At 42.3% G+C, this 24,313-nt stretch overlaps 1 protein-coding gene across 3 annotated transcripts in view; it reads left to right on the top strand.

The window, feature by feature from the left end:
* Nucleotides 1-24,313, top strand: part of dgkh (diacylglycerol kinase, eta) — a 504,569-nt gene that overhangs the window by 385,477 nt on the left and 94,779 nt on the right. For all 3 annotated transcript variants that reach the window (XM_072260835.1, XM_072260834.1, XM_072260833.1), the window contains 3 exons: nt 6,750-6,867; nt 7,653-7,763; nt 14,345-14,441. In XM_072260835.1, coding sequence (XP_072116936.1) covers nt 6,750-6,867; nt 7,653-7,763; nt 14,345-14,441 — 326 coding nt within the window. The remainder of the gene's footprint in view (nt 1-6,749; nt 6,868-7,652; nt 7,764-14,344; nt 14,442-24,313) is intronic.

The raw sequence follows: 24,313 nt of genomic DNA, 5'->3' as shown, positions 1-24,313 counted from the left end.
TCCACCTATCTGTTTTTTCACCCGTAACCATTAATTTCCCTACTAAGCTGTAGGGACTGTTCCAGCTATACTTAAACTCATGGTTCACTTGCACTGCATTACACAAGCAAGTACCTTGCCTGTTGAGGATGAAGTTGGAGGTATACAAATAAAGTGGCCGTAGTCCTGACACTCTGTCCCACGTCCACTTGAAAATGATTACCACTATACTGTGGAATTTGTAGAATATAGAGGAGTACTGCACAGGAACAGGCCATTCGGCCCACATTGTTGTGCTAAACCAGCTAAAAAGCAAATCAAAAACACCCAAACACAAGGAATTCTGCAGATGCTGGAATTTCAAGCAACACACATAAAAAATGCTGGTGAACGCGGCAGGCCAGGCAGCATCTATAGGAAGAGGTACAGTTGACGTTTCGGGCTGGGACCCTTTGTCAGGACTAACTGAAAGAAGAGATAGTAAGAGATTTGAAAGTGAGAGGGGGAGGGGGAGATCCGAAATGATCGGAGAAGACAGGAGGGGGAGATCCGAAATGATCGGAGAAGACAGGAGGGGGAGGAATGGAGCCAAGAGCTGGAGAAGGGAGAGGATCATGGGATGGGAAGCCTAGGGAGAAAGAAAAGGGGAGAGGAGCCCAGAGGATGGGCAAGGAGTTATAGTGGGAGGGACAGAGGGAGAAAAAAGAGAGAGAGAGAGAAAAAAAAATAAATACATACATACATACATACATAAGGGATGGGGTACGAAGGGGAGGTGGGGCATTAGCGGAAGTTTGAGAAGTCAATGTTCATGCCATCAGGCTGGAGGCTACCCAGATGGAACATAAGGTGTTGTTCCTCCACCCTGACTGTGGCTTCATCTTGACAGTAGAGGAGGCCGTAGATAGACATATCGGAATGGGACATGGAATTAAAACGTGTGGCTACTGGGAGATCCTGCTTTCTCTGGCAGACAAAGCGTAGGTGTTCAGCGAAACAGCCTCCTAGCCTGCGTCAGGTCTCGCCAATATATAGAAGCCCAGGCTGTGTCGGGTCTCGCCAATATACAGAGGCCACACTGGGAGCACCAGACACAGTATATCACCCCAGCTGACTCACAGGTCCCTCTCACTATAACTCCTTGCCCATCCCCTGGGCTCCCCTTCCCATTTCTTTCTCCCTAGGCCTCTCGTCCCATGATCTGCTCCCTTCTCCAGCCTTGTATCCCTTTTGCCAATCAACTTTCCAGCTCTTGGCTTCATCCCTCCCCCTCCTGTCTTCTCCTATCATTTCGGATCTCTCCCTTCCCCTCCCACTTTCAAATCTCTTACTAACTCTTCTTTCAGTTAGTCCTGACGAAGGGTCTCGGCCCAAAACCTCAACTGTACCTCTTCCTATAGATGCTGCTTGGCCTGCTGTGTTCACCAGCATTTTTTGTGTGTGTTTCTCAAACATCTTCCTTACATCCATGTGCCTATCCAGAAGTCCCTAATGTATTTGCCTCTACCACTGTACCAAGCAGTACATTTCAGGCATCCATGATGCTCTTGAGTAAAAAATCTTATCCATCACATCCCCCTTGAACCCATCACCTCTCACCTTCAATGCATGCCTTCTGGTCTTTGCCATTTCAACCCTGGAAGACAGGTACTCTCTGTACCCTCTGTCTGTGGTTATATCACCTATATCTAACTACGTTAAAGTACTGCTAGCTGGATCCTATGACCCAAAATTTTAATTTGATGTTATGTCTGTGTATGATTAGATGTAAAGCTGTGTATTTGCAATTGTGTCAGCAATGTCAGAGACTGTCTTATTACTTAGGAGGATTGCTAACTTTATTACATATTTGTTGGGGTTTAATATCTAGGATAATAAACACAACATGTTTAAGGAGGTTTTGTTTTACACATGCAATGTCGGCCCAAGTCTGCTCTTTCTCTCCAGCCTCCATTTTAAGCACCATTGAAAGTCTTTGACTAAGTTTTTGCTCAGCTGTTTATGTAGCTCTGCAGTTTTGTTTTGATAATATTCCTCTGAACCAACTTTTGAATATTATAATCTAAACGAATTGTAGTAACATTACTGTTATTAATTGTGCTCTAGTAATGCAGCATATTCTGGAAGCTCTTTCAAGGAAATATTTTGGCCACATGGGGAAGATATTGTCATTAGATTTTAAATAATTTACTCCAGTTTGTGGAGCTTTAACTGGTGGGGTGAATATCAGCGACTGGTGACTGATATTTCTCAGTGAAATTGAATAATTGGAGCAAATACAAAGCATATCCTCAAGCCTACACAGCTCCAGTGGAGATGGCTTCTTCAGAGTAAGGTTATTCAATTCATGTCCTACAGTTGTTTACTGATCAGAATATGGTGCTGTGGACTTTGGAAAACTGGACAGGAAGGGTACAATTTAGGTAGTCCTTAAAAACTTTCACGAGCCATCATTGACTTGGTAGACATGTAGTCTGCTCATACCCAAGGTTGCTGGAGAAAGAATCACACCCCATTCCTTAATCCTTCCCTGCCCCCCCAATATGCTGCCCACCACCAATCTCCCAGCCCCCAAATAGCCAGCACTATATACAGTGCCTTGAAAAAATATGCAGTCTCTACAACTATTTTCACATTTTACTGTCTCATTTCCTAAATTTAAAATATATTAAGGGATTTTTTTGAGCTATTCTACAAAACATTGTGCATCAAAAGAAAACTTCCAAAGCCTTTCAACAACTTACTAAAAATTGAAAACCAAATTTGTGAGGCTGTAAAAGTATTCATTCCCTTTGTAATTACTACACTAACTTTTCTCAGGTGCAATACTGCACATTACCTTACCAACTCATCTAAATCTTTTTTGATGTAGAAAATTAGAGGATCACATGTTCTATAAACTCTTAAGAATGAGTATCCCTCGCTATCTGTAAGGTCCAACAATATGGTAGATTTTTAACAGACCAAGCTAAAATGAAGACAAAAGAGCATTCAAAGCAAGTCAGGGAAATGATAATAGAAAGCACAAACCTGGGAAAGAATATAAAAAGGCACTGAACATACCTTGGAGCTCAGTGCAACCCATTATGAAAAAATGCAAAAAAATATGAAACTACAGCCACACTGTTAAGGTCAGGCCGCCCCTCTAAACAGTCGCCGGAGAAGAATGGCACTTGTAAGGGAGGCTACTGTGATGCCAACAGTCTCTCTGAGTGAGCTGCAGAAGTCAGAGCCTGCAACTGAAGATGAAGTTCATGGCTCCACACTCTAAGGTCTTGCACAAAACAGTGTTTCTTGAAGAGTGGCAAGGAAGAAGTACTGGCTAAAAAAGAAGCATAACCTTGTCTGTAAAGACTATGCAAAGTGTCATTAGAAGATGCTGTAAAGATACGGAAGAAGATCTTGTGGTTGAATGAGACTAAAAGTGGAATATCTTGGCCTCAACACTAAGCGGTACATGTGGTGTAAATCTAATACTGCGCATCAGCCAGTTAACACCATCCCTACTGTAAAGTATGGTAGAGGTAGCATCATGCTCTGGAGACACTTGTCAGCAGCAGGGGCTGGAAATCTGGTCAGGATTGATTGGAAGATGAATGCTGCTAAATACAGAGAGATTCTGGATAGAAGTCTGCTAGCCATACAACATAAGAGTAGAATTAGGCCATTTGACCAATCAAATCTGCTCTACCATTTCGTCATGGCCAATCCATTTCCCTGTCAACTCCATTCTCCTGCCTTCTCCCCATGAACTTTCACTTCTTGAATAAACAGTAGCCTATCAATCTCCACCTTAAAGCCATCCAGTGACCTGACATCCACAGCCACTTGTTGCAACGAATTCCACAGTTTCACCACCCTTTGGCTAAAGCAATTCCTCCTCATCTTTATTCTAAATAGTGTCCCTCTGTTTTGAAGCTGTGGCCTCTGGTCCTAGATTTCCTCACCAAAAGGGAAGTCCTATTCATATCCACTCTATCTTGGCCTTTCAACATTTGATAGGTTTCAGTGAGGTAACCCCACCCCATATTTCTAAATTCCAGCCAGTACAGGCCCAGAGCCTACAATCACTGCTGATATGATAACCCTTTCACCTTTTCATTCCTGGAATCATTCTTGTGAACCCTCTCCAATGTCACTACATCCTTCCTTAAATAAGTGGCCCAAAACTGCTTACAATACTCCAAGTGAGGCTTTACCAGTGCCTTTTAAAGTCTCAGTCCTCTTGAAATGAATGCTAGCATTGCATTCACCTTTTCCTGCACCGATTCAACCTGCAAATTAACCTTCAGGGAATCCTGCACGTGGACTCCCAAAAGTATACACAAGGTTCTTTTTGTCCATGCTTCCTCACATGCATGGACTGTACACTGCCAAACCGTATAACCGGAATTTTATTTCTTCCTCTTTCCTTTGGAGGATGCACCTTCCAATTTTTCCACTCACCCGGTCACAGTTCAAGAGCTTATTTTTGAATAGTTCCCAGCATCAACCAATGTTTTACATCCCCTTTAATGTTGTACTAATTTGATGGGCCGCTATACTAACATGTCACTCAGTCAACTATAAGAGTTTGATAAGACCCAGTGCACTATAAGACCAGCCCCTCTGCAGGGAGGATGGATTGGAGAATCAAGCTGCTGGGCTGTGCTGTCCCACTGGATATTTTAACAAAATGATTTTTGACTCCGTTGCCCTGGCCAGTTAGTTGAAGGTGGAGCAGAACTTGGGACTGATTTTAAGGATTCTCCAGACTCCCGCAACTACATTGGAGCCCCTTGATGACAGCAGAGTTCCACACAGTACGTGTGCTTGCAACAGTGTGTGTCCGACAGAGTGATCAGCAGCACTGGGGCTCCACTGGAGTGATCAGCAGCACTGGAGCACTGGGAGTCTTGTCTCCCTTTCTCTTCACCATTTACACCTTAGACTTCAACTACTGCACAGAGTCTTGTCACCTTCAGAAGTTTTCTGATGACTCTGCCATAGTTGGATGCATCAGCAAGGGAGATGAGGCTGCGTACAGGGCTACTGTAGGAAACTTCGTCACATGGTGTGAGCAGAATTATCTGCAGCTTAATGTGAAAAAGACTAAGGAGCTGGTGGTAAACCTGAGGAGAGCTAAGGTACTGGTGACCCCTGTTTCCATCCAGAGGGTCGGGGTGGACGTGGTGGAGGATTACAAATACCTGGGGATACGAATTGACAATAAACTGGACTGGTCAAAGAACACTGAGGCTGTCTACAAGAAGGGTCAGAGCCATCTCTATTTCCTGAGGAGACTGAGGTCCTTTAATATCTGCCGGATGATGCTGAGGATGTTCTACGAGTCTGTGGTGGGCAGTGCTATCATGTTTGCTGTTGTGTGCTGGGGCAGCAGGCTGAGGGTAGCAGACACCAACAGAATCAACAAACTCATTCGTAAGGCCAGTGATGTTGTGGGGATGGAACTGGACTCTCTGACGGTGGTGTCTGAAAAGACGATGCTGTCCAAGTTGCATGCCATCTTGGACAATGTCTCCCATCCACTACATAATGTACTGGGTGGGCACAGGAGTGCATTCAACCAGAGACTCATTCTACCGAGATGCAACACAGAGCATCATAGGAAGTCATTCCTGCCTGTGGCCATCAAACTTTACAACTCCTCCCTTGGAGGGTCAGACACCCTGAGCCAATAGGCTGGTCCTGGACTTATTTCCTGGCATAATTTACATATTACTATTTAACTAGTTATGGTTTTATTACTAGTTATTATTTATGGAGCAACTGTAATGAAAATCCAATTTCCCCCGGGATCAATAAAGTATGACTATGACTTATCAAGCAGCCTGAACCAGTGGAAGGCACTTATGCCACATGAATTAGATGTTTAAAATCAGGCCTGATTACTTATAGATAAGCAACCAATGGGTTGGACATAATCACTTTAATTCTTGAGGGTTTGATGAGCTGAAAATCTGAGGCTCGGAAATGAAGTCTGAGAAATGTCAACTTAGTTACGCAATTTGTGGTATTTATAGCGGATATTGCTCATCAGCCTGTCCCTAAAATGGGAAATGATGGGTGGGGGAGATACATATGTATGGGAAGGAGATGGCACTGATGCAGCCATCCAGGGAATATGAAAAGAATTCAGGGAAGGGACCAGAGGGGACAAGATCAAAGAATGTTGAATGTTCTTCAAAAGTAGAGGCAATGCTAGAACCAATACAGTCTCCCAGAGTAGCACCATTTATTTGGACTGGGATAAATAAGAAGATCTTGAAGATTAGAGCAAGTTGAGCCAGACAGAGGAGGAAGATGATGTCTGGGGACTGGTTGTGGCTGTTCAAGGAAGCATTAGGGAGACCAAGCTGCTGAAGGATGAAGGTATAGGAGAACTGGATGTCTACATGTAAAGAAAATCCTTAACACCAAGTAAATAATGAACGGCAGAGAGAGAGAGAGAGAGAGAGACAAAGAGTTGGGATATTGGTCCAAAGGCATACATGAGAGGTTCAATCGTGGCAGCAGATAGTGCTGTCTCTGCTCCTACCCAGTATGGATATGATTGGGTATTTCCCTTTTCAGTCACTCCTAGATTTGTGACCTATATTGAGCCCAACTTTAGTAATATGCCTGTTAACTTTGTTGACACTTGCTTGAAGTTCTTCGATCTGTGTTATGCCTCAGAATGGCTCAGGGCCTGACATAAGTCAGCTGTGTATTTCACTTACCTCTTTACTACCTTACAAAACTACCAATGTAACGTGTCTGTTTTACCTCAGGTTTACGAGCTGGACTTGCTGCCTCCATCGCTGGAAGCTCAATCATCAGCAAAATGTTGCTAGCGAACATTGATCCTTTTGGAGCCACCCCATTCATTGACCCTGATCCAGACTCTCTGTAAGAAGTGTTATCTCTATACCAGTCTTAATAATCTGCATTGTGCCGCCTGAAAGCCACAGAGAATAGAAGGCTATTAGTCCTCTACACGTTTTAGCTTGTGCTTGTGCAGAAATCCATTCCACGTTGATGCACCTCTGACTGTTTTCTCTGTTGTTGAGCTCATCACTGAGCCCAACAGTGACAAGCGGTGAGGGTCAGGGTTTGGGTCCACTTCACTTGTGTCAACCCTTGTTCAGAGGGCTGGCTTCCCAACAAGAACCTTATTCAATTGAACAGGATCACCAGCCCTATGGAATATGGTAACTGCTCTCACTGTTTTGCTTTGTTGTTCCATTTTAATTACTTTACATTACACTTCAAATAATTTTAGTGTAGTTGAATAGTTTTTGAATGTTTCTGACAATCAAAGATATGTAAACACTTTTTAAAAGTACTAAATACCCAAAAGCTGTCTAAGCATTCCATCCATGGGCAGTGCCTTAGGATATTCTGTCTGAAGCCAACTCACCTCCCAGAGGCCACGGTACCTCAGTGAGTGCCAGTCAGGTACTGAACGGTCAGCTTTCCTGATCCTCTACATCCAGTACAAATGTACAGCAGTGGTAGCAAGTCTGGGTCCAAGCTAGTTGTTAATATTTCTGTGTACATTCCTTAGATTATTATTGCAAAACTGATAGAAACCCTTCCTTTTTAGGAAGGTCATTTTACTGGTTGATCTTTTAACACACACATTAATTGACATTTTTGTGACGAAAGCCATGTTTTTTTTCCCCACGATTCAGAGAAGGCTACACTGAAAAGTGTGTTATGAACAATTATTTTGGAATTGGATTAGATGCCAAAATCTCCTTGGAATTTAACAACAAGCGTGAGGAGCACCCTGAGAAATGCAGGTAGTTACCAGTCTTTCATCGTTTTACATTGGAGACGCAAGGTGAGAGCTATGGTTCACTCTACAGAATCCTATTCTTTAGAACAAGTACAAGGCAGTGGTAATCAGAAAGCACCATTCAAAAGATTACTGAAGTATGCCAAGATATGTCCACAAAAAGGTTCTGTGCTTTTTGATGTCTGGGTAAAGATCTTGGATCTGTTCAAGGCTGTGATAGAGTCTCGCAACATGGAAACAGGTGCTTCAGTACATTAAGTCTGAAGCCAGCCAAAAAGCACCCATTTTACTCTCATTAACTCACTCAGAGTCTACGCACTAGGAACAATTTGCAGTAGCCATTTAATCCACCAATGCATACACCTTTGGGATATAGTCACAGTAGGCACCCAAGATCAAGACTGAACACAGGTCTCTGAAGCTGTTACACAGCAACAACCCATTTATGCCACTCTGACCTTCTGAGACTGATTGATAAACACTCAGAGGGAAGGATTTTCTGAAATAGATTACTCAGAGCTCAGCGAGTACAGGACCATTAAACCATAAAATATAGGAGCAGAATTAGGCCATTTGGGGAGAAAATTTGCGGGGAGTGTTTCCAGAGTAAATCATAAACAGGATTCTGAGGATGCTGAAAATCTGAAGACAAAATCGAAAATGCTGCAAGTACTCACCAGCACAGTCAGCATCTGAGAGGAAAGAAAGACTTCACCTTTCAGATCAGTGATCTTTCAAGACTGCTGGAAGAAAATTAGGAACAAATATTGGTCCACAGGTTAAGAGAAGACAGCATAGGGAAAGATTAAAGGGACATGTTTGTGGTACAGCAGAAGGCAGAAGTATTTTGATAAGAGAGAAATGGAAATGAGGCAAGACAACTTACTGTAATAATGTACTTAGTTTGGAGGCTGCAGACCAGAGGAAGGCCACACATCAGTTTACAAGCTTTTACTTCTCTTTAGTACTGAAAGAAGGGTGCAGGAGAATCTGACCAACTGGTAGAGCAGTACTTGCTACCTGGTTTTAATGAAATCATAAGAGTAATGCACACAGAAACAGGCTCTTTGAGCCAACTCATCCATGCCAACCAAGTTGCCCACCTAAGTTAGTCCCATTTGCCCACATCCCTCTGAACATTTCCGACTCGTACACTGATCTTAATGTCTTCAAAATGTTGTTACTGCATCCGCTTGAGCCACTGTTTTTCCGGCAGCTGGTTCCATATATGCATCCCTCTCTGCATGAACAAACTGCCCAGCAGCTGCCCTTTTACCTTAAACTGCTGCCTTCTAGTTTTCGATGCCCTTTCCTTGGTTGCCTTCATTCATTTTCCCAGACAATGTCTCCATATTCCTTCCTTTCCTCCCTCCATTTTTAGCGATATCTTGCACAATTGGAGTGGTGTAGCAGTTACTGCTACTGCCTCACAGCTCCAGAGGCCCACGTTCGATCCTGACCTCTGGACTTTGCATGTTCCCGCTGTGACTGTGTGTGTTTCCTCTGGGTGTTGCAGTTTCCTCCCACATCTGAAAAACATGCTGGCTCCTGCGTTAATCGACTATCTGCCCCCTAGCATGCACAAACATCAGGAGAATCTGAATGTTGATGGGTATGTGAGAAAGAATAGGTCGCAGGGAAGTATGGCAGAGATTGGCATGGTCTTGAAAGCAGGCACAGATTCAGTGGGCCGAATCTCTGTCATGAGACAAGTAGCATAAAGATTTGCTGGTTGAATGGCAGTCAAAAGGAATGATAATTGGGTTGGATAGATCTTTCCTAAGTTTAATTTTGAAGTTATAGTGGCATAGAGTCATATAACATGGAAACAGGCCACTTTGCCCAACTCGTTTGTGTTAACTGTATTGCCCAATGAACTAGTCCTTCTTTGACATATACCCTCTAAAGCTCTCAATGATTTTTACTAAACTATTTATTAAGAATTATCAACATTGCAGGATAATGGAATGTATATATCAATAAAAAAGAAAATTCAATACAGTAATTCAGAGGAAGTTCCACTGCATTGCCAATAACTTAACAGAACACATTTATGAGGCAATAGAACAAGAGCACACTTTGTAGAGCAAAGGTTAATTGAAATGAGAGTTAAATTTGAGTTCATGTATACACAGGAGTAATGAAAAGTAATGCAGCAGTGTCACAGGCACATAGAATCAAATACACAACGTTCACAAGAAAAACGTAACTTATACAGCAATTATACAAGATAGAATGCAATTAGAACAAAAAAAAACCTTTGTAGTACAAAGTGATCATTGTGTTGGCTTACTGAGGTAGTGATTAGGGTGGTGCAAAGCAGGGGACTGTATAAAGATATATATCTGATCTGGAAGACATCTGGAGCTAGCTAATATAATGAAGCCCAAGTGTGGAGGATTTGACAGCTTTGTCCAAGATGAAACAAGCATTCTGTCTAGGTCTTGCAATATTCGACAGGTTTCAATGAGAACCCCCCCCCTCATTCTTCTAAACTTCAGTGAGTACAGGCCCAGACCCATCCAATGATCCTCATACATTAACCATTTCATTCCTGGAATAATTATTGTGAACTTCCTTTGGACCCTCTCCAATGCCAGTACATCTGTTCTTAGATAAGGGGAATTGAAACTTCCTTTTTCCAACGAGGTTTACATTGCATTTGGAACCTGTGCACAAGCAGAGAGACCAGGAAAAAAATTCAGAAACATTCTGAGTATATGCTAATCTAGTAAAATACAGTATTTAACAAAGGCTATATTCTTACTGCTGGTCGACTCAACAATAGTCCAGTGAAAATTCCTTTGCATTGGTTCGCAAGAGGCCTGAAGAGAGATGGAAAAACGGTGGTCACCATAAATCAGGTCAATGACTTTCACAATTCCCAATATATCTTCCCATTAGGCAAGACTCCATGCCAAATCAGAGAGAGATTTCCACATAGTAATATTGCATAGTAAATCATTAAGCTATTTGAGAATGTACTTCCCTGGCGTTGGTTCATAATTGATCTGGATCTTAATTTCAATTGTGTGTTTTGATTCTATGTTCCGTACAAAATCCTATCCGCTTCACCTTTGATTTGACTATCTGCCCTTTGGCAATTTGTTTATTCAGTAAGGGATCAGGGATTAATTTGTGAAGCTTCACTGACAGCCATGAACCTATGTGCAGAGGGAATATAACCATATATAACCGTATAACAATTACAGCGCCGGAAACAGGTCATCTCGGCCCTTCTAGTCCGTGCCGAACTCTTACCCTATCCTATTCCCACCGACCTGCACTCAGCCCATAACCCTCCATACCTTTCCTGTCCAGAAATCTATCCAATTTAACTTTAAACGACAACATAGAACCTGCCTCAACCACTTCTGCTGGAAGCTCATTCCACACAGCTACTACTCTGTGAGTAAAGAAGTTCCCCCTCATGTTACCCCTAAACTTTTGTCCTCTAATTCTCAACTCATGCCCTCTTATTTGAATCTTCCCCACTGTCAATGGAAAAAGTCTAACCACGTCAACTCTATCAATCCCCCTGATAATTCTAAACACCTCTACCAAGTTTCCCCTCAACCTTCTACATGCCAAAGAATAAAGACCTAACTTGTTCAACCTTTCTCTGTAACTTAGGAGATGAAACCCTGGTAACATTTTAGTAAACCTCCTCGGTACTCTCTCAATTTTATTGACATCTTTCCTATAATTCGGTGACCAGAACTGTACACAATATTCCGGATTTGGCCTTACCAATGCCTTATACAAATGCAACATTACATCCCAACTCCTATACTCAATGCTGTGATTAATAAAGGCCAGCAAACCAAAAGCTTTCTTCACCACCCTATCCACATGAGATTCCATCTTCAGGGAACTATGCACCGTTATTCCTAGATCCCTCTGTTCTAAAGCTTTCTTTAATGCCCTACCATTTACTATGTATGTCCTATTTTGATTAGCTCTACCAAAATGTAGCACCTCACATTTTTCAGTATTAAACTCCATCTGCCAGCTTTCAGCCCACTTTTCTAACTGTCCTAAATCTCTCTGCATGTTTTGAAAACCTACTTCATCATCCACAACATCATCTATCTTAGTATCATCTGCATACTTACTAATCCAATTTACCACCCCATCATCCAGGTCATTAATATATATGACAAACAACATTGGACCCAGTACAGATCCCTGAGGCACACTGCTACACATCGTCCTCCAATCTGACACACAGTTATCCACCACTACTCTCTGGCGTCTCCCATCTAGCCACTGCTGAATCCATTTTACTACTTCCATATTAATGCCTAACGATTGAACCTTCCTAACTAACCTTCCATGTGGGACCTTGTCAAAGGCCTTATTGAAGTCCATATAGACAACATCCACTGCTTTACCCTCGTCAACTTTCCTAGTAACCTCATCAAAAAATTCAATAAGATTTGTCAAACATGACCTTCCACGCACAAATCCACGTTGACTGTTCCTAATCAGACCCTGTCTATCCAGAAAATTATATATACCATCTCTAAGAATACTTTCCATCAATTTACCCACCACTGACGTCAAATTCACAGGCCGATAATTGCCAGGTTTACTCTTTTTAAACAATGGAACCACATGAGCAATACGCCAATCCTCTGGCACCATTCCCGTTTCTAATGACATTTGAAATATTTCTGTCAGAGCTCCTGTTATTTCTACACTAACTTCCCTCCAAGTCCTAGGGAATATCTTTTCCGGACCCGGAGACTTATCCACTTTTATATTCCTTAAATGTGTCAGTACTTCCTCTTCTTTAATTGTCATACTTTTCATAACTGCCCTACTTGTTTCCCTTACCTTACACAATTCAATATCCTTCTCCTTAGTAAATACTGAAGAAAAGAAATTGTTCAAAATCTCTTTTGGTTCCGCACGTAGCCATCCAATCTGATTCTCCAAGGGACCAATTTTATCCCTCACTATCCTTTTGCCACTAACATAACTGTAGAAATCCTTTGGATTTATTTTCACCTTACTTGCCAAAGCAGCCTCGTATCTTCTTTTTGCTTTTCTAATTTCTTTCTTAAGATTCTTTATACATTCTTTATATTCCTCGAGTACCTCATTAACTCCAAGCTGCCTATATTTATTGAAGATCTCTCTTTTTCTGAACCAAGTTTCTAATATCTCTTGAAAACCATGGCTCTCTCAAACTTTTAACCTTTCCTTTCAACCTAACCGGAACATAAAGATTCTGAACCCTCAAAATTTCACCTTTAAATGACCTCCATTTCTCTATTACATCCTTCCCATAAAACAAATTTTTCCAATCCACTCCTTCTAAATCCATTCACATCTCCTCAAAGTTAGCCTTTCTCCAATCAAAAATCTTAATCCTGGGTCCAGTCCTATCCTTCTCCATAATTACACTGAAACTAATTGTATTGTGATCACTGGACCCAAAGTGCTCCCCAACAAATACCTCCGTCACCTGCCCTGTCTCATTCCCTAACAGGAGATCCAACACTGCCCCTTCTCTAGTTCGTACCTCTATGTATTGCTTCAAAAAACTATCCTGCACACATTTTACAAACTCCAAGCCATCCAGCCCTTTTACAGAATGGGCTTCCCAGTCTATGTGTGGAAAATTAAAGTCTCCCACAATCACGACCTTGTGCTGACTACAAATATCTGCCATCTCCTACAAATTTGTTCCTCCAGTTCTCGGTCCCCATTAGGTGGTCTATAATACACCCCTATAAGCGTCACAACACCTTTCCTATTCCTCAATTCCACCCTAATAGCCTCCCTAGACGAGTCCACTAATCTATCCTGCCAGAGCACCGCTGTAATATTTTCTCTGACAAGCAATGCAACACCCCCCCCTTGCCCCTCCTATTCTATCCTGGAATATTTAGTTGCCAATCACACCCCTCCTGCAACCACGTTTCACTAATAGCTGCAACATCATATTTCCAGGTATCAATCCATGCTCTAAGCTCATCCACCTTTCTTACAATGCTCCTAGCATTAAAATAGATGCATTTAAGAAACTCTTCCCCTCCCACTCTTTGTTAAGCAAACAAATTTGGCTTAAGGGTACGGGAGCTTGCTCTTTCCTGCCATGCTTACATTTAGTGTGTCTCAGCATAGGGAATGGGCTTACAAACTGGTGCAGAGAGAGATACACCATCTTAGTACTGTGGTGTTTTCCTGAAAACATCAGTTTGAAATCAGAGTGAATACCAAAACCGAAGAATTTGTAAAAGGCAAAACGTTCTGAAATTGAAACCAAAATAATCTGTGAGGAAATATGAAAAAGAAACAGCAAATGCCAGAAACGCTCAGCATCTGTGAAGAGAGAAACAGAGAGACCTTCAGATCTTTGAAGATCATTGAATTTTCTTCTCTCTGTGATGCTGGCAGAAATGATGGCTAATGATGTCTTCATCCAGAGGAATCAGTTTTTATTTTGACTTGAATTCAGTTGCTATTCAGTGGAAGAGTGCATTTTGTTTTATAAGTGACATAAAGATAAAGTAGGAAGCATTAGTGAAATAAATCCATGGCTTTCTTACTGTTTTCTCATTGTGTTTCATTCAGAAGCCGGACGAAGAATATGATGTGGTATGGTGTCCTTGGCACCAAGGAATTACTCCAGCGAACCTATAAGAACTTAGAACAAAAGGTGCAACTTGAGGTAATGCTTTAGTGTTTTCCACAATGTTGAATTTCTCAGTCAAGATAAGTGAGACAATCGCATTAAGGTGTCATGCATTGTATTTAATAATCGGAGTGTTTGACTTATCTGGGTGTCAGGGTGCGAATTCATAACCAAACAGTTCTCACAATATTGGGAATTGTTTAGAATTACATTGTGATATTATTTATGGTATGTTACAACGCATTTATGCTTCAGTCTTTGGAATTAAGCAAGTACTTTTACCTTCATTTTCATTTGTTTTTAGATCCTTAGGCTTCAGGTTTAGCTCCTGAGGTCACCATTATAAATTTGAGAAGCTGCTCCTTCAGAATAGCATTGAAGATATCAGTGCAGTATTCACAATAATAAGTCTGCATTTATCCCACACAGTTGTATTGTCTCTATTCGGTGATAGTCTGCAGTTATGTGGCAACTGTTTATTCTAGTCCTCTCATCCATGAAAAGCACTTTTTGTTCATTTACCATTGTTTTGATGGGCAGAAACAGTTGAACAGCCCTGTAGATAACTGTTCAAGTATGAGAGCTCCCTGAAAGTCACAACACAAGTAGATATGATGGTAAAGACAAACTGGAAGAATGGGCAAAGAAATGGCAGATGGAAGATAGTGTAGGAAAGTGTATGGTCATGCACTTTGGTAAAAGGAATAAAGGTGTACACTATTTTGTAAATGGGGAGAAAATTCAAAGACCAGAGGTACAAAGGGACTTGGAAGTCCTTGTGCAGGATTCCTTAACGGTTAACTTGTAGGTTGAGTTGGTGGTAAGGAAGGCAAATGCAATGTTAGCACTCATTTTGAGAGGACTATAATATAAAAGCAAGGATGTAAATATTGAGGCTTTATAAGACGTTAGTCAGACTGCACTTGAAGTATTGAGAGTAGTTTTGTGCTCCTTATCTAAGAAAAGATGCACTGTCATTGGAGAGAGTCCAGAGGAGGTCAAGGAGAATGATTCCGGGAATGAAAGGGTTAATGTGTGAGGAGTGGTTGATAGCTCTGGGTCTGTACTTGCTTTGAGTTGAAAAGAATGGGGGCGGATCTCATTGAGACACCTCGAATATTGAAAGATCTGAATAGAGTGGAGGGTGTTTCCTAGAGTGGGTGAGTCTAGGATCAGAGGGCACATCATCAGAATAGTGGGATGTACATTTAGAACACAGATGAGGAGAAATTTCTTCAGCTAGAGGGCAATGAATCTGTGGGATTTATTGTCACAGGTGGCTGTGGAAGCCAAGTCATTGAGTATATTTAAAGCAGAGGTTTATATGTTCTTGATTAGTCAGGCTTTCACAGATATGAGGAGAATGCAAGAGAATGGAGTTGAGAGAGATAATAAATCAGCCATGACGGAATGGTGAAGCAGACTTGATAAGCCAAATGGCTAATTCTGCTCCTATGTCTTAAGGTCTTAAACCTTTATCAGTGGGGTGTTGAGTATAAAACCTGGGCAGTCGTATTGCAGCTATGTAAAACTTTGAATATCACGTTAGGAGCATTGTGTACAGTTCTGGTCAGTGGAAGGAGATGGAGGCTTTGGAGAGAGTGGCCTGGATTAGCTGCAAGAGGAGGTTACACAGACTTGTATCGTTTCTTCTGGTGTGTCAGAGTCTGAGGAGGTAAAGACAGGGCAGGTAGTCAGAATCTGTTTCCCAGGATAGAAACGTGACATTAATGTGATTTAATAGGAGAGGATGAAGGTTCAAAGAAGATTAATGAGACGGGTTTTTTACATAGAGAGTGAGGGTAGGTGCCTGGAATAAACAGCCAGTGGAGGTGGTGGAAGCAGATACAATAGCTAAGAGTCAGAGGCATTTAGAGAAACACATGAAGGATACAAACCATGTCCAGGCAGAGCAGAATAGTTTAGGTTGGCATCATGGTCAACACAGACATGGTGGGCCAAGGCACCTGTTCCTCTGTTGAACTGTGTATGTGCGTTAGGATCCAGGTCTACCCATCATCTCTCCATCCCATCCTAGCCTGCCCCCAAACCACCAGGTATCCTCCTGGAGTATTATTTTTTTTTAAAGACTGCTGCAAGCCTTCTGGCCCATCAGGCCGGTGCTTATGCCAGTTTCCGTGGTGTGAAGCAACTGAGAGTACGAGACTCCCCCCCCCCCCCCCCCCCGATAGGACGCCAGTCTATCTCCAGGTTAATCCCCAGCATTTTTGCCAGTACCCATTCCCAGCTGGGTAGACTGAAGCATTGTGTGATTAAGTGCCTTGCTCAAGGACACACGCACTGCCTTGGCCGAGGATCCAATCCATGATCTTCAGATCGCCAGTTCAAAGCCCTAACTACTTGGCCACGTGCCACACTCTCCTGGAGTAGTCAAAGTTCTCTGGGACATGGTTGTGGATCAGGAGCTCTGTATCAGGTTAGCATATCTTTGCATAAATTAACATATTTGAAGTGAGGAGTGCAAAAACATAGGATAGAGGTAGAAATCAGGGGTGTTAAGGAAAGCAGGTGGAAGATCAATGGGATGTTATTTCTCCCTATCTTCTTCAACACATCAAAACTTATATAGATGATCACCTGAACTTATTTGTAGAGGACCCTGCCTAAAACTTCTAATATATTACACTGCTCTTGGCAATACAGGTTTCCCCCACCATCCGAAGGAAGAGCGTTCCTATGAAATTGTTCGTAAGTCGTAATATCGTAAAGTGAAGAAGCAATTACCATTTATTTTTATGGGAAAAATTTGTGAGCATTCGCAGACCCAAAAATAGCCTACCAAATCATGCCAAGTAACACATAAAACCTAAAATAACAGTAACATATAGTAAAAGCAGGAATGATGTGATAAATACACAGCCTATATAAAGTAGAAATACTTCTCTACAATCATTGCCGCACTGTTCTCCGTAGCAAAAATCTCACGCAAGCACTCTTGGCAGAAACACTCTGTCCAGTAACCTTTAAGCTATGAAACTGCCAAATCATACCAAATAACACGTAAAAATACACAGCCGATATAAGGTAGAAATAATGTATGTACAGTGTAGTATCACTTACCGGAATTGGGAAGATAGCGCCGAGCACACTGATGATGGTGTGTTAGGCTGAGTCGTTGGAGGTTGGGGTGGTGCAGTGGCCCCACCCTCCAGGCCACCGACCAATACCAATCCACGGAGAATGCAGGGGTACAGCTGTAGCCAGGACACACCCAACACATCTTTAAGAAAAAAGCCAAAATAAACAAGCTAATTAATTATGTGCTGGGCGGCACCTAATTAATTAGCTTATTTATTTGGGCTCTTTTCTTAAAGATGTGCTGGGTGCATTCCAGCTACTACTGCATTCTCCACAGCAATATATCGGTCTGCGGCCCAGGGGTTGGGGTGGTGCACTGGGGTGTCATCTCATCATCGTCTGTTTCCATCAGGCAGGCAGGTCATCTTCTTCTATGTCTGCCTGCCTCGATGTCGAAGGTCGAGGTTCGTCATCTGCTGTGGCTGATGTGGAAGGCTTGCTCGACTGCTGAGCCTCGCGCATTTTTCTATCATACAGTTCTTTGTAAACGTTCAAACCATCTTGCAAATATCCCCTAAACCGACGTACCTTTTCAAAATTAAAGTCGTACTTTATCATTGCAGCGAAAATCTCATGCAGTTGCTTCACGTTCAGTTCCTGGACAACTTCACTTTCGGTCCATTCGCTATGGCATTTGGTTTAGATTGTTATCCTTTCCTCTTCCAATTGCATCAGCTCTTCATCTATCAGTTCTTGGTCATGGGATGCCAAAACCTCTTCAACATCATCTTTATCAAAGTCCACAAGCCAAACTCACTTTGTCCTTGCTTCGTTCACCACGATCGAAACGCTTAATTATATCAAGTGTAACACCCTTACGAGTTCTTTTAGGCTTTTCCGATACCTTAGAGCTCATCTTGCAAATGGATGCTCACAGGCACGTGTTTAAGCAATGCCGGCTAGAATGCCATTCTGAATCCAGGGGCGGAGTGGCTGCTCGGGGCGCACGCTGTCTTTTATTGTGCGCTGTTTTTTTCGCACGCTGCCTTTTTTCGTAACAGTGAAAACACCTTCTGTTAGCGAAAACAGGGAACTAATGTAGGTCTTTCATAACAGTGAGGTTTCGTAAAGCGAACGTTTGAAAAGCGGGGGACACCTGTATGCAACTGAAAATCAATTTAACCCAGACTAAATTGCCCTTGCAACCATTTCCAGGCCAAGCCACACTACTTGTGAAATTCAAGGCACAGGCAGTCGTGAGTCATCCTTGCATCCTCACATCTCCACAGCAGGAGCCGGTAATGTTCTGGAGAGCCAAGGTGTAATTTCCAGTGTTAACAGGAGGGGGAGCTCTCACATTGAGCATCCATTCCAAACACTGTTGATCTTTCATCGGCTGCTCTCGACACACCGAAGCCCATGTTTCCATACCCTCTGCCTGCCTCCTGCTGCTTTCCTGCCACATGTGGTTTGGTAGGATAATTGGTGGTTATAAATTCATAGGTGTGCTAGTGAGTGATGGAACCCAGGTGGAGTTTATGGAAATATGAGGAGAGTAAAATTGGAAGCAAATAAACCTGCTGATGCTCAAAGCTAAAACTAAAACAGTGTAAGATTAATGTAAGTGGCTAATGGTTGGTGCAGATGTGATGGACTTGAAGGGTCTGTTTCTATGCAATATTAATCTATTGATATTAATTAAAATAAAATTATAAAAAACACTTTTACCTTTTCAGTGAAAGTTAACAACTCCATGGTTGAATTAATCACTTGTCCCCAGTTGCTAGGCAACAGCTGCATGTGTCAACTGTTTGAAAGGAAAGGAGCAACTACAAGATTATCCAGCTTCCTCACCCCTTATGTTGCAGAACTGAGTGCAGGAACAGAGTTAAAGGTTAAAATGAGTTTGCATCTGACCTGCATGCATCCTCCGTCTCTGCGCTGTACTGCACAGGTGCAGAGATGTGGAATGCACTGATCCATGCACTGCAACTCGACTGTAGGATTCCTGAACTGTTAAATTGCCATCAGTGCAGTCTGACTCAGGATTGTCAGAGAATGCTGGTGTTAAATTGGGGTTTCACTTCTCATCTTTTGGTGCCCGGAAAAGAGAGCAAAGAGTCATGACCCAAAACGTTGACTGTCCATTTCCCCCCACAGATGCTGGTTGACCTGCTGTGATCCTCCAGCATTTTGTTTGTTGTTGCAGGTAATTATTTGTGGAATATTTAGCTACTGACTTGAGTGCCTTCAGTGAACTCTGAAGACGTGGGCAGAACTTTTCATTATGAAAGGCCATGGATGAATGAACACAGTTCTCTTCCAAGTACCAAGGTAGTAAATTATTCGAGAAGGCAAAGCCCTTTTAGGATGGAGTTCACATTCTGCCTAAACACCATTGTCATTTGAAGTAATACAGTTCAGTGCAAGTACTTCAAAGTTGAAAGTAAAATTTGTTAGAGTACATATCTGTCACCACTTACAACCCTGAGATTCTTTTTCTGTGGGCATACTCTACAAACCTATAGAACAGTAACTGTAAACAGGATCAATGAAGGAGCAAGAACATAGAAGACAACAAACTCTGCAAATGCAAATGTAGCTAAATAGCAATAAATAATAAGAGCATGAAATAACAGGATAGTGTCCTTAAAGTGAGATCTTTGGTTGCCGGAACATCTTAATAGATGAGTGGAGCTATCCTCCTTTGTTCAAGAGCCTGATGGTTGAGGGATAGTAACGGTCTTGAACCTGGTGGTGTGGGTCCTGAGGCACCCGTATCTTCTATCTAAACACAAAATACTCTGCAGATGCTGGGGTCAAAGCAACATTCACAACACGCTGGAGGAACTCAGCAGGTCGGGCAGCATCCGTGAAAACGATTAGTCAGCGTTTCCACGGATGCTGCCCAACCTGCTGAGTTCCTCCAGCATGTTGTGTGTGTCCGTATCTTCTATCTGATGTTAACAGCGAGAAAAGAGCATGGCTTGGGTGGTGATGATCTTTGATGATGGATGCTGCTTACACCAGTAGTGAATTTCTGAAGAGGAGAATTTAAGTAATATTTCACTGTTCCTTGACTTCCAGTGGAATGACTCTGCTGCCAAAACTGGCAAATATCTTTTGCCCATGCTTATGTCAATCACAATATGGAATCAGGGTCACCTTTAAACCAGACAAGTACTGGTCTAATTGGACCTTCAATATTCTGACTACTTTCTGATTCAATATTCTGCTTATAATTATAGTTAGAATTACCAAGCATATTGAGGAATTCAGCTTCAGCTGTTTGAGAATTGATGAAGTTTCCTAATTCATTAAATTTCAAGCAGCGCTGCTGGTTTTTAATTAGAAAATTGGTCTAATTTTTATTGCACTTGTAATCACATTAGTCTCTTTTGGAGTGCACCCACACTCACTCATTCACAGAAAAGATATCACTAAACTTAAGAGAATACTGGAGCGTGTATCCAAGTGATTTTGGGAACAATTTTTTTGATTTTAAGCTTTTCATCTGAAATTTTTGAGGTTGTGATAAGTGCTGTGAATTTTGATTTAAGCACCTTATTAGTGAGACAAAGAGCTGAAACAGCATAACACAAGAAGCAACCAGAAAGGAGGATAAAATATTTTCACCCCATAACTGACTGAAATGCAAAACGCATCTCTGAAACGCAGTTTAAATAGAGGCAGTGTGTAATACGTTGTTTCACTTGAAGATCAGCCTTGGACAACAGAATGTACAGACACCCTGTAATAACAAATGATAAAAACAAATACAAATGCTACTGTCTTCCAACTTCACTCCCCTACCTGAATCTTACACTCCTCAGTCCACGAAACTCTTCAGAATCCTTTATCATAGCTCCCCTTCTTCACTTTATCCTGGCTGTCTTTCTTACTTGCTCTCAGTCCTGAGGCAGGGTTTCGACTCAAAACATTGGCAACTCCTTCCACCCCCCCCCGAGGTACACTGCTGAGTTCCTCTAGCAGATTGTATCTTGCTTCAGATTCCAGCATTTGCAGTCTCTTGTGCGTACAGATTCAAATTACAGCTCCAATCACTTTTTCCAACTCATTAGGCCCGTCCATCTGCACATTGGTCCTGCTGTCCAATTCTTGCCTGACATTGCACCCCCTTACTCAAGATCACCCCCAATCTTTTCCTATGATCTGTTTCATATTGCTAACTTTACCAGGATCAATTTCACTGGTCTGAATGGTTCATTATTAAACATCTCTGTTCAAAGTACATTCATTATCAAAGTATATATGCAGTACACAACCCTGAGATTTGCCTTCCCCGCAGACAGCCATGAAACAAAGAAAACCCTGAACATCAAACTCAACCCCCCCGCATGCAAAAAAACAAGTGAAAAGCACAGAATATAAAACACAAAATGGAAAGAGTCCAGCTCAGTTTGTTATCTACAGGCCGCCAGATCAAAGTACGAGGGTGATTGATAAGTTAGTGGCCTCCGGTAGAAGGAGTCAATTTTAGAAAACCTAGCACATTTATTTTTCAACATAGTCCCCTCTACATTTACACACTTAGTCCGGCGGTCGTGGAGCATACGGATCTTGGACCTCCAGAAAGTGCCCACAGCAGGGGTGATTGATAAGTTTGTGGCCTAAGGTAGAAGGAGATGAGTTATACAGCTCTCGTTACATGCACATACAGTTCAACTCTTTGAGTGATTATGCAGAAAGTTTGAAGTTAATAACTCATCTCTTTCTACCTTAGGCCACAAACTTATCAATCACCCCTGGTGAGTTATTAACCTCAAGTTTTCTGCATAATCACTCAAAGAGTTGAACTGTATGTGCATGTAACGAGAGCTGTATAACACATCTCCTTCTACCTTAGACCACGAACTTATCAATCACCCCTGCTGTGGGCACTTTCTGGAGGTCCAAGATCCGTATGCTCCACGACCGCCGGACTAAGTGTGTAAATGTAGAGGGGACTATGTTGAAAAATAAATGTGAATTGACTCCTTCTACCGTAGGCCACAAACTTATCAATCACCCCTTGTACAGGTTTCCCCCACCATCTGAAGGTAGATTGTTCCTATGAAACGGTTCATTAGCTGAAATGTTGTAAAGCGAAGAAGCAATTACCATTTATTTATATGGGAAAATTTTGTGAGCGTTCGTAGACCCAAAAATAACCTATCAAATCATGCCAAATAAACAATTAAAACCTAAAATAACAGTAACATATAGTAAAAGCAGGAATGATATGATAAATACACAACCTATACAAAGTAGAAATACTTTTCCACAATCATTACCGCACTGTTCTCCATAGCGAAAATCTCACGCAAGCGCCGTCGGCAGAAAATCTCACGCAAGCGCTGTTGGCAAAATCACGGAGCAAGCGTTCTCCAGTAACCTTTAAACTATGAAGCTGCCAAATCATACCAAATAACACGTAAAAATACACAGCCAATATAAAGTAGAAATAATGTATGTACAGTGTAGTATCACTTACCGGCATTGGGAAAACAGCGCCGAGCACACGGATGATGGTGTGTTAGACTGAGTCATCGGAGGTTGGGTGGTGCAGTAGCCCCCACCCTCTGGGCCACCAACCGATACATTGCTGCGAAGCATGCAGGGGTCCAGCGGTAGCCGGGATGCATCCAGCACATCTTTAAGCAAAAAGCCGAAATAAGTATGCTGATTAATTACGTACTGCCTGACACGTAATTTTCGGCCCAGATCAGTGCCGATTGCCGATTGCATCGCCTCTGATCTGGGCCGACAATTACGTGTGGGGCGGCACCTAATTAATTAGCATGTTTATTTCGGCTTTTTTCTTAAAAATGTGCTGTGTGCCTCCTGGCTACTGCTGCGTTCTCCGCGAATCGGTACAGTATCTGTCCGCGGCCTGGGTGTTGGGGTGGTGGGACACTGGGGTGTCATCTCGTTGTCTATTTCCATTAGAGCAGGCAGCTCATCTTCTCCTCTGACTGCCCACCTCGATGTCAAAGGTCGAGGTTCGTCGTCTGCTGTGGTTGATGTGGAAGGCTTGCTTGACTGCTGAGCCTCGCGCATTTTTCTATCATACAGTTCTTTGTAAGGACTCAAAGAATCTGGCAAATATTCCCTAAACCTACGTATCCTTTCAAAATTAAAGTCGTACTTTATCATTACTCATTCGGTTTCGATTGTTATCCTTTCCTCTTCCAATTGCATTAGCTGTTCATCTATCAGTTCTTGGTCATGGGATGCCAAAACCTCTTCAACATCATCTTCAAAATTGCTTGAATTTCTAGCAACTGCAGAATTCCTGTTGTTGTTTGTTGTCAACATCATGTTCGTCAGCTTCCACAAGCCAAACTCACTTTGTCCTTGCTTTGTTCACCACAATCGAAACGCTTAATTATGTCTAGTTTTACGCTAAGTGTAACACCCTTACGAGCTCTTTCAGGCTTTTCCGACACCATAGAACTCATCTTGCAAATGACTGCTCACAGGCTCGTGTTAAAGCAATGCCGTTCCGAATCCGGGGAGAGCGGCTGCTCGGGGCGCGCGCTGCTTTTTATCGTGCGCTGATTTTTTTTTGCGCGCTGAATTTTTTATCGCGCACTGAATTTTTTTCATAACAGTGAAAACACCTTCTGAAAGCGAAAACAGGGTACTAATGTAGGTCTTTCGTAACAGTGAGGTTTCGTAAAGCAAACGTTTGAAAAGCGGGGGACATCTGTAGTCGCTAAAAAGGAGTGACCAGAAACCAGAAACACATCATAATGTGAATTACAGAGTCCAACCCATAAACCATGTGGATTAAAATTTGCGAGAGAGAGAGAGAGAGAGAGAGAGACCATGACACAGAGCCACCTTCCTCTGGCAGCAGCAAGTGA

Source organism: Mobula birostris, chromosome 6, assembly GCF_030028105.1.
Source record: "Mobula birostris isolate sMobBir1 chromosome 6, sMobBir1.hap1, whole genome shotgun sequence".
NCBI classification, from domain to species: domain Eukaryota; kingdom Metazoa; phylum Chordata; class Chondrichthyes; order Myliobatiformes; family Myliobatidae; genus Mobula; species Mobula birostris.
This window is presented reverse-complemented; position numbering and strand designations above follow the sequence as displayed.